This window comes from Gossypium hirsutum, chromosome A02, assembly GCF_007990345.1.
Source record: "Gossypium hirsutum isolate 1008001.06 chromosome A02, Gossypium_hirsutum_v2.1, whole genome shotgun sequence".
Lineage (NCBI taxonomy): Eukaryota > Viridiplantae > Streptophyta > Magnoliopsida > Malvales > Malvaceae > Gossypium > Gossypium hirsutum.
Window position 1 is genome coordinate 1,857,146 of NC_053425.1, and position 11,500 is coordinate 1,868,645.

The window sequence follows — 11,500 nt, forward strand, 5'->3', positions numbered from 1 at the left end:
ATGTAAATATTAAAGGTTACGTTTATTATTATACTAATCAAAATCATGTACGATTGATGAAAGATATTAACCTATGATTAATCATTCTTAGTTTTTTAAGTTCAAAATTACCGGAGATTAAATTGCTTTAACCCTTTTAAGAGGCTCCAATTTATTCAATTTCAAAGATTTTTTTTTTACCTAATGTTTTTAATGGTGTCAAAATTGATTAGTAGAAAACTGGGTCTAACTGAGCAAGAGCTAAGAAATTTCTTTAAACCTTTAATTTGCTCCACTGCACTCTCTTTCAGCCTATATTTATTGACTTAAAACTCACCTAAATCTTCATTAGCAATCGAGGGTGGGAGAAATTAAAGAGAGAATGGGCGTTAGTTTTGTGTTTTACTTCATCCTGCAGCTACCATGGCTTATAGGACCGGCAACATCGCTCGAAGCAGGCGATTCTGGTGTAGTGAAACATGCGGGACTGTTTCTATTCCGTACCCATTCGGAATAAAAAGGGGTTGCTATGCCTATAACAATTCATGGTTCAGAGTAACTTGTAATGAAACCGCTGATGGGCCAAAACCTTTCATCACTCGCATCAATCTGGAGCTACTTGGTAAATTTTGGCGGGACAATAAAGTCGTCACCATCAACAATCCGGTAACTTATCTAAATTGCGGCGATAAAGGAAACAATAGTACCATTTCTCCATCAAGTGTCAACCTACAAGGCACCCCGTTTTTCTTCTCAAATCAACACAACACATTCGGATCTATAGGTTGCGGCAATTTGGCTACTAGTTTTCGCAACAATCAAATCGATCCAATCGCTAGCTGCGTACAGCACAGTTGTGGCGACCCGAGTTTGGGGTTCGGTGGCTGTTATGCTCTAATTTCGGAACAGCTCACTTCCTATACAACAAGCATAGCAGAGGTGAAAAACCCTGCAGGGAGCAAGAGATGTGCATCTGCCTTCGTGTTTGATTCTAGCAAATTACCATCATGGAAGATAAGCATCAATACCACGCATGTTCCTGCAATTCTCGAGTGGAATCCATGTGATTTGGAAGGTCATTATCTACTATCTTCACTTCATTATTAATTTCTTTTTTTTTTCTTTTGTTTGATTAAATTTTGCCACGGACTTCAATTTTTGATTAATTGGTATGTTGTTTTTAATCTCTATGCAGCCGCACTGTGCTTTGACGTAGATAAAAGTGTAGCACTACCTTACAAGCGTGATGATTGTAGCAGAAGTTGTGGTAATTTTGATATCTCATACCCATTCGGAATAGAATCCGGTTGTTACATGAATGAATAGTTTAGAGTGACTTGTAAGGAAACTACTGATGGGCCAAAACCTTACATAAGTAGCATCAATTTGCAACTACTCAAGATTTCATTTTCCGATAACTCCGAAAGCACTGTTGTCGTGAACAATTCAGTAACTTATTTCAGTTGCCTCGACAAAAATGGAGAAACTAATGGGGTTAGTGTCAACCTAACAGACACCCATTTTTTCTTCTCACATTCTTTCAACAGATTTGTCTCTATAGGTTGCGGCAGTTTAGCTACTTTTCTTCGCAGTCCAAAGGATAATTATCCTGCACGTGGCTGCCAACAACCTTATTGTGATGATTCTGTGACTTCCAATGCTACCTGCTCCATTGATATTCCTACGGATCTAAGATCTTTCGAGGTAAACATGAAAGAGATTAATCCTAGTCATAGCGGCAGACGATCGTGTGGATCTGCTTTTGTTGTCGATCAACGTTATCTTGAGATAATAAATTCAGACCAAAATGACACAAGCAATTGGAAGTTGACGCACGTTCCCACAACACTGCGATGGGCCACACTGAAACGTGGGATTTGTAATTGCAGTTCAAATAATCTTTCAAGCATCAATAATGAATACTGTTGGAAAAACTTGGGCCAAAGCTATCTATGTGTTTGCACAAAAGAGGACGAGACTAACTTTTCTACTGATATATGTCAAGGTATCGTACTTCATTGTTTTGCTACTTGAACTTTCCGCATGAACCTTAACTATACTATAAACTTTTTATTTACTTTGGTATATCCTATATAATATGTATTATATATGTATCTAACTATTTTTTTTATTCATTTCATTAATGTTTTCAGATCAACCATATACATGTACCTATTATAGGTATTGTTATATGCTGTTGGAGCAAGAGGCAGCAGCAGCAAGCTTCAGCAAAATGCTTGTGTAGCAAGTCTCGTGACTTGTAGAAGAAACAAAGCAGAAAACTCAAATGGATTTTGAAGCAAAACTAAAAATGGAGAGCATATGGATGAAAACTTGTTGAATTCATTCATTAAACTTCAAAAATGGCCCAAAGCCAATACATAAACAAGTTTACAATCTTGACAAAACAGTAGGTTGACCTAAACTTCACCTACTACCACTAATACACATGGTAACTTGTGCTAATTAGCTTGAACAAGTAAACAAAGCTGATTTATCAGCTCAATCAACATCAAAATTACATCAAGCATAAACCTAACATAGTTACAAAGCAACTAAGTTACATTACACTAACTTAAGATTACAAAATGAAACATAAACAGCTTGCTGACTAGGTAAACCAGCAACTTCTGCATGTAGTGCCTTGACAGTCTTGGTTGCTGCATGCTGACCATAACTTCAATACTCCTCCTTGGTTAGCATGTTGCAAACTCCCATATTAGCTCTCAGGTGTTGAAACTTGGAAACACTTAGTGCTTTTGTTAAAATATCAGCAATTTGCTCTTCAGAACTGCAATGTATCAGCTTAACAACATGAGCTTGTTCCATTTCTCGAACTGCATGAAGTTTGATGTTGAAGTGCTTGGTCCTTCCATGAAAAACAGGATTCTTTGCAATAGCAACTGCTGATTGGTTGTCACACATTATCTCAGTTGCTTCCTTTTGCTCATGATTGATATCTTTCAAAATTTTTCTAAGCCATATGGCTTGATTGACTGCTGCAGCAGCAGCCACATATTCTGCTTCTGCAGTCGATTGAGCCACTACTCCCTGCTTCTTTGAGCTCCAGCAAATCATAGCAGAGCCTATGTTGAATGCATAACCTGTAGTGCTCTTCATGTCATCCAAGGAACCAGCCCAATCACTGTCACAATATCCAACTAGCTTCAAGTTCTCAGCCTTGGTAAACTGCATTCCATAGGACAAAGTTCCTTTGATGTATCTTAGAACCCTTTTTGCAGCTCTAAAATGACTTTCATTTGAACAATGCATAAACCTCGAGAGTAGACTGACAGCATACATTATATCAGGTCTAGTAGCAGTCAAATACAACAAACATCCAACTAGACTTCGATAGGTTGTTTCACAAACCTTTTCATGCTTGTCTTGGCTCGAGAGTTTTTCTCCAACAGCAACTGGTGTGCTGGTTGCTTTGCAATTCTCCATTGAGAATTTGTTGAGAACCTTCATAGCAAAGGTCTTTTGACTTAGCCAAATCCCATTCTTAGCTTGGTTTACTTCCATGCCTAAGAAGTAAGACATCAATCCCAAGTCTGACATTTCAAAGTGCTGTTGCATTTTGACTTTAAAGCTGCTTAGCATCTCATGATCTCCTCCTGTCACCAGTAGGTCATCGACATATATTGAGACAATGAGCTGAGTTTCAGCACTAGTTGATTTAACATACAGAGTTGGCTCGCTGAGACTTCTTTCAAATCCTTGACTGGTCAGATAGCCATCTATTCTGCTATACCAGGCCCTTGGAGCCTGTTTCAAGCCATACAAGGCTTTATTGAGCTTGTACACCATTTCTTCCTTGCCAGACACCTTGAAACCTTGAGGTTGCTCCACATAAATCTCCTCTTCAAGGAATCCATTCAGAAATGCTGATTTTACATCAAGTTGGTGTATCAGCCACTGTTTTTGTGCTGCTAAGGCAACTAGCAGTCTGATAGTGTCTAGCCTGGCCACTGGTGCAAAGGTTTCCAGGTAGTCTGACCCATACCTTTGACTGAAACCTTTCACAACTAATCTAGCCTTTAACTTGTTTAGGCTACCATCAGCATTGTTCTTTACTCGATAAACCCATTTGACACCAATAATCTTCCTGTTTGTTGGTTTATCAACCAGACTCCAGGTCTGATTCTTTTCAATCATTCTGATTTCTTCAATCATTGCTTGCTTCCAGTCCTCCTGGTTTTCTGCTTCTTCAAAGCAACTTGGTTCAACAGTAGCCACTTGTGCTCTTTCATAAACATCAGCCAGTGATCGAGTGCCTCTGATTGGAACATCATCTACATCCATTTCAGGTGTGTTTTCATCATTTTCAACTTGGTCCACTGCGAGATCTTCAGCCACTGCCTCTGGTTCAGCCTTCTCCCAATTCCAGTGTCCTTTTTCATTGAAAACAACATCCCTGCTAACCAATATCTTGTTTGTAGCAGGTTCTAGGATTCTGTAGCCCTTCTTAACCAAGCTATAGCCGATCAGGATCCCTGCTTGAGCTCTTTTATCTAGCTTGCTTCTCTTCTCAGCTGGAACTTGTGTGTAGCACAGACAACCAAAGGTTCTGAGATGAGCCAGTGATGGCTTAAACCCAAACCAGGCTTCAAATGGAGTCTTTTCAGCCAGAGCCTTGGTTGGGAGCCTGTTTTGGAGATAGACTGCTGTGTTAACAGCTTCAGCCCACAGAGTTTTGGGCAAATTCTTCTCAAACAGAAGACATCTTGCCATGTTCATCAAGCTTCTGTTTTTCCTTTCACTGACCCCATTCTGTTGGGGTGTATACACATTAGTCAACTGGTGTTTGATACCTGCTTCTTCACAGTAGGCTTGGAACTGAGCTGAGGTGTACTCAGTTCCATTATCTGACCTCACTGCTCTAAGTTTGCAACCAGACTCAGTTTCAACAGCAGCTTTATACTTCAGGAACACAGATAGAACTTCTGACTTTTGTTTTAGAAAATAAATCCAGCAGTATCTTGTTAAGTCATCAATAAATAAAATAAAGTACCTGCTTCCTTTGAAAGACTCAGTCTTCATTGGTCCACACACATCTGTATGCACAAGCTGGAGCTTCTCTGATGCTCTCCATGTTGTGCTTGTTGGAAATGGCAATCTTGCCAATTTTCCTTGCTGACATATCTCACAAACCTCATCATTCTTCACTGAATCGATGAAATTTTCTGCCAGACCTTCATTGACCATGCGGGCTATGGATTTGTAGTTTGCATGTCCAAGCCTCTGGTGCCAGAGTCTCGAGTCATCAGTGGAGGCTATGCAGGCTGAATGTGAGTCATTTGGCCAGTCTACTTCAAAACATTTATCAGTCATGGTGACTGTTATGAGATTTGATCCACTTGGATCAAAAATTTGACATTCTTTCTCCTTGAAAACAACTGAGTAACCTTTCTCAAGTAGTTGAGTTATACTGAGAAGGTTCCTATCAATTTCAGGTACCAAAAGTACATTTGAAATGATTTTGCCACCTGTGGAGGTATGGATCAGCACATCTCCTCTTCCTTCAGCATTGATTAACTGACCATTTCCAATTTTTACTTTGGTTTTGCAGGTTCTATCCAGGGTTTTGAAGATAGTTGCATCTGGTGACATGTGGTTTGTGCACCCACTATCTAGAAGCCAGCCCTTTGAACCCTTTTTCAGATTTGCTGCACATGACACAGCAAAAACATGTTCTTCTTGATCACTGCTTTCTTCAGCTACTCGAGCTTCTGCCTTTTGTTGCTGAAATTGATTCTGTCTTGGTTTGCTTCTATTCTTGCAAACTTTTTCAGCATGGCCTTTTTTCTTGCAGTGTTGGCATACTGCATCTGGTCTAAACCAGCATCTATCTTCTGGATGACCAGCTCTTTTACAATGTCTGCAGAGTTGGTCACTGCTCCTAGCAGCATCAGGCTTAGGCCTGTTTTTCCAGAACTTTTTGCCTTTATGAGTTTTGATGCTCGAGGCTTCTTTGGCTTGAAAAGCCCCTTCCTGGTGCTCCTCTTGTCTGCTGGCTCTTCTTTGCTCTTGTGCATACAAGGCATTGATTAACTCAGTTAAGGAGATAGTTGTCAAGTCCCTTGAGTCTTCGAGGGATGAAATTTTGGCTTCATACCTCTCTGGTAGAGTGGACATGACTTTCTCAACCATTCTAGCTTCACTGAATTGCTCTCCTAGGAGCCTTATGCTGTTTACAACAGCTATAATCCGATCTGAGTACTGCTTAACTGTTTCTTCCTCTTTCATTTTTAGATTTTCGAAATCTCTTCTCAAGTTGAGCAGCTGTTGTTGCCTTGTTTTCTCAGTCCCCTGAAATTCTTCTTTCAGCTTGTCCCAAGCCTCCTTTGGTGTTTCACAGGCCATGATCCTCATAAAGATCACATCTGTCACACAGTTCTGTATGCATGACATGGCCTTGTGCCTTTTTGTTCTTTCATCAGTGTGTTGCCTTATTTGAGCAACTGTTGGATTAGCTCGAAGAGGTGCTGGCTCAGCATCTGAGTTGACAACTTCCCATAGGTCGAATGCCTGCAGGTAAGTCCTCATCTTAACTGCCCAAATGTTGAAGCCCTCTCCATTGAAGACAGGTGGTGAAGCTGGTGAAAAACCTGATGATGCCATCGTTTTGATGTTGAACTACAACAGGTCCTCTAAGAATACGGCTCTAGATACCAATTGTTGGAGCAAGAGGCAGCAGCAGCAAGCTTCAGCAAAATGCTTGTGTAGCAAGTCTCGTGACTTGTAGAAGAAACAAAGCAGAAAACTCAAATGGATTTTGAAGCAAAACTAAAAATGGAGAGCATATGGATGAAAACTTGTTGAATTCATTCATTAAACTTCAAAAATGGCCCAAAGCCAATACATAAACAAGTTTACAATCTTGACAAAACAGTAGGTTGACCTAAACTTCACCTACTACCACTAATACACATGGTAACTTGTGCTAATTAGCTTGAACAAGTAAACAAAGCTGATTTATCAGCTCAATCAACATCAAAATTACATCAAGCATAAACCTAACATAGTTACAAAGCAACTAAGTTACATTACACTAACTTAAGATTACAAAATGAAACATAAACAGCTTGCTGACTAGGTAAACCAGCAGCTTCTGCATGTAGTGCCTTTGACAGTCTTGGTTGCTGCATGCTGACCATAACTTCAATATATGCTTTGTTTGGATGCTCCTGGCAACAAGTGTTCGTCGTCATCATCATGTCCTGATGGATATCAGTACTCGGGAGTTATGTGTGAGCCCATAAAATTGACAGAAAAGTCCAAAAAAACACCAAATTTCGACTGTCATTATAGGTACGTGCTAACTTTCATTTTATTTTTCTTATTTTTAGTAGTATGACTTCATTTTATTTATTAATATGCAATTTTAGCTTTTGTTTTAATAAAATATGTTTTCTATACTACATAGGTTGCAGCACAAGTTTGGGGACACTATTTGCACTACTTGGTACATGGCATTTGTACAAAGTACTAGATAGAAGAAAAAAATTCAAGCTAAAGCAAAAATATTTTAGAAGGAACGGAGGGTTACTTCTACAGCAGCAATTATCTAGAAATGAAGGTAACATTGAGAAACTAAGGCTATTTGGTTCGAAGGAGTTGGAAAAGGCAACGAACCACTATAACAAGAACCGAGTCCTTGGTTAAGGTGGTCAAGGAACTGTTTATAAAGGAATGTTGGCGGATGGAAGCGTTGTCGCTGTTAAAAAATCTAAATTGATGGAAGAGAAGATAATAGATAAAACAAAGCTTGAACAATTCATAAATGAGGTGATGATTTTATCACAAATTAACCATAGAAATGTGGTTAAGCTTTTAGGGTGTTGTCTAGAGACAAAAGTCCCTTTGCTAGTGTATGAATTTATCCCAAATGGGACACTTTATCACTTCATAAATCAGCCAAATGAAGAGTTCCCGCTGATATGGAAAATGCGTTTACGGATTGCAATTGAAATTGCAAATGCTTTATCCTACTTACATCCAGCTGCTTCTATCCCTATTTATCATCGAGACATTAAATCTAGCAACATACTTTTGGATGATAAATACAGAGCAAAAGTGTCAGATTTCGGAATATCAAGATCGGTTGCACTTGAGCAAACTCATGTGACCACTCGAGTACAAGGAACATTCGGATACTTGGATCCAGAGTATTTTCGATCAAGTAAATTTACAGAAAAGAGTGATGTGTATAGTTTTGGAGTTGTTCTTGTTGAACTTACAACAGGACAAAAACCCATCAGTTCAAGTGAATCAAAGAAAGTGGTTAGAAGCTTGGCAAATTTTTTTCTGCTCTCAATGAAGGAGAATTCCTTGCTCAGCGTTGTTGATCCGATGGTAATGAATGGTAATGCGAAAGAAGAAATTGTAGCAGTTGCTAAGCTAGCCAAAAGATGCTTGAATTTCAAAGGAAAGAAAAGACCTACAATGAAACAAGTTGCAGTAGAGCTCGAGTGGATTAGATCATCAGAAGAAGCTAATGCCATTCAACAAAGTGCAGATGAAGATTCTAATACGGATGAAATGACCGAAGCTTTGGGTGTTGCTTCCTTTTCAACGTCTTGTTCTGTTTTAAAAGATACTGTAACTGTGTTCATAGATACCTAGTTTTAGTTAGTTATATATTTGGTTCGAAATTTTCGTTAAATTAAGTGATTTCGGGTTGAACATCATATTGAAAATTTCGTGCTCGGTTTTTAAATGGGTTTCTGCTATTGTCTTAAGGTTTGAGAAAACAACATATTTTTCGCACAACTTCTAATTTGAAAATTCCGAGATACGTTTGGCAAAATGGATGAATTTTTTTTTAAAACTGTACGAAAACAAAACGTTAAATTATTTATTCCTAAATGTTTTTAATGCCACATAGCTACTGTTTTAAACTATAAACTGTTAAACGATTCAGTTCGATTTTAACAAACTGTGTTCATAACGGGATTAAACATTTTTATTTGCAATTGCTTTTAGATCACATGGGTATCAATGTAACCTTTGACATCCGATCGAAACTTCTGGGCTGAGTTTTGAGGTGTTACATTTAGTGATATTAAAGTAAGGTTAGCAAAAACTCGGCCTCTATTTTTATGTACCCATGTGCACGTGTGTTCATAAAATTTTTTTTTATAAACCATTCCATAATTTTTTGAAATGATTTCACTGATTTTGGGAAAATAAAAAGTTTGAGACTCCGATGCTGCTTGTCCGAGTGGAAATTCGATTGTAAGATTAGTTCTGTAAGATTGGAACTATAGTGTTTAGATATTTATCTTTGTATTTGGTTTCAGAATTGTAGATCTTTTAAATTACAAGACTGATGTAGATCCTGGTGATAAGCGAGATCATGAGGATCAGCCGGGTGAGACTCTATGGAAACAAATCATTGGTTTTTAAAGATTGGATTGATTTGAACCAAATCAAGCCTTAAAACATGGGGGATCGATCAAGTTTTTTTGTTATTTTTAGAAATCATATCTTCGATTGATTGTATTTTGATTATTGAGATTATAATAGTTATTTTGAAGAAGTTACTTTGTATTAACTTAAATGCTATGTTAGCAAGCCTAAATGAATATAAGCTTTGAGTCTTGTTTAGGTTTTATATGAAAGGTTATTGAATGTAGTCTAATATGTTCATTTGAGGAACTGATTTGGAGATGAGTTTTCTAATCTTTAGGTACAAATGTCAGATATATATACTGAGTGATAGAGTGCAAATCACTTGTAATGTTGATTAAAGATAGCAAAATTAGTTATTGGGTTAGGCTTTGCAGACGTAAGAAAATCGAACTGCATAAACAAACCTTAGTGTTCTTTGTATTTTTGCTTGCACAAATTTTCGCAATACCAAGTCATAGTAACCACGCAATCTAACAGTTTCATTTGTGTTTTGTATTTCCTATATTTTAAATTGTAAGAAATAAAAGGCAAAAGTAAAATATAAGCATGAACGATCTATAATAATTTATAACAGTGAAGTGAGAACAAAATGGGGCAAGAAAATACCTACGGGAAGTTGAATATTTTATGAAATTGACTGGTAAGAGCTTAGAAAGATGAATGGTGAAGGCTGAAGCTGAAGAAAAATGAAAAGAAAACCATGGAAAGCTGACTGTAGTAGCTTAGCTGGTTCCGAGTTTTCTTGTAGCAACATTTTGCAGTTTTTAGAATAAATAAAACTCTTTTGATTATAGTTGTTCTTTTTTATGTAATATCTAAAACTTTTCATAATTCCTCCCTAACCTATAAATAGAAGGATAATATGCTTCAGCACAGGTCTTTTTACATTGACAACAATACTAATATTAATTAAATTAAGATTCAATTAACAATACACATAATAACTATCTTATAAAAAATAGTAACCCAAATATGACAAAATTAACTTTCTAAAACTATATTGCTTTGTTTTCAATCAATTATATTTTCACAATCTTTAATTCAAGCTCCACTTCAATCTGGAGACAACTTGTGTATTAGTTATAGAGTTGACCATTGACTAAAGAAAAATGAGAGATTAAAGAAAATTCAAGAGAGACAAGGAACTATACATGTAGAAAATTCTAGTGAGGGAAATGAAAATGAGATAATTTTGATTTCCCTCTTCAATTTTACAAAAAAAAAATTAGTTATTTATTTAATTTTTCATCTCTTTTATTCTTTTAATTTTTATTATTCATCAAATGATCTTCAAAATGGTTGAAAAAATTAATGTGTTAGTAATTAATTATTTTTTAAAAAATTAAAAAACATTTTTATATGTTTTAATATTTTTTTTTGAAGTTTTTAAATTTTAAAAATTAATTAATTGATGACGCGACATTCACATGGAAATCCACGTTTTTTTCACATCAATAAAATTAATAAACGTTAAATTTTTCATCTATTTTAGGATGATTTGACGAATAACACAAGTTTAAAAGCTAAAAAAAGTAAAAACTTAAATAGAAGGCTAAAATTACTTTTTTACGATACAAAGTTGGAGGACCAAATAAATTATTATACCTTTTGGTTTCTAAACTATGTGACATGTTTTATAAAACTTATTTTCATGAAAATTATATAAATTTGAAAATTTATTTGTCGGGTCATTGTTTGATTCTATTTGTGAAGTTAAGAAAATTTCACCATCATTTTATCAAATAATAATCATTCTACATTTGTATTATATTGATAAATTTTGACAAATTTATAATTTTGTATTATTTTGATTTGTTGAATATGATTACTTTTTATTTTATATATTTTAAAATTGTATTGTTAAAATTAACTGAATATTAATTAATTATGAATTACAGATTAAGTTATTGGTTCAAATAGACTTAAACACATAATTTTCTCTTTTACATATATAAAAAATAAATTGTGATGTTAAAATTACATAGCTGTATTTTGGGGTTTAACTAAATTTTTTATAATTTTAGAAGTTTAATGAGATTTTTTATAAAAAAAAATTGATGAGTATAATTAACATTTTTAGAAATTTTATAAGATTAATGAAATT

The 11,500-nt window shown here is 35.9% G+C and overlaps 2 protein-coding genes across 2 annotated transcripts; both read left to right on the forward strand.

Annotated features, from left to right (window-relative positions):
• Window positions 1-356: 356 nt before the first annotated feature.
• LOC121214502 (wall-associated receptor kinase-like 6) lies at window positions 357-2,175 on the forward strand. Its single transcript, XM_041088264.1, has 3 exons — window positions 357-1,054; window positions 1,175-1,984; window positions 2,133-2,175. The coding sequence occupies exons 1-2, from the start codon at window positions 403-405 to the stop codon at window positions 1,303-1,305; spliced, it is 783 nt and encodes a 260-aa protein (XP_040944198.1). The 5' UTR covers window positions 357-402; the 3' UTR covers window positions 1,306-1,984; window positions 2,133-2,175.
• A 4,982-nt stretch (window positions 2,176-7,157) lies between these two features.
• On the forward strand, window positions 7,158-8,672 carry LOC107927385 (wall-associated receptor kinase-like 1). Its single transcript, XM_041088271.1, has 2 exons — window positions 7,158-7,293; window positions 7,409-8,672. The coding sequence occupies exon 2, from the start codon at window positions 7,675-7,677 to the stop codon at window positions 8,605-8,607; it is 933 nt and encodes a 310-aa protein (XP_040944205.1). The 5' UTR covers window positions 7,158-7,293; window positions 7,409-7,674; the 3' UTR covers window positions 8,608-8,672.
• Window positions 8,673-11,500: the final 2,828 nt, after the last annotated feature.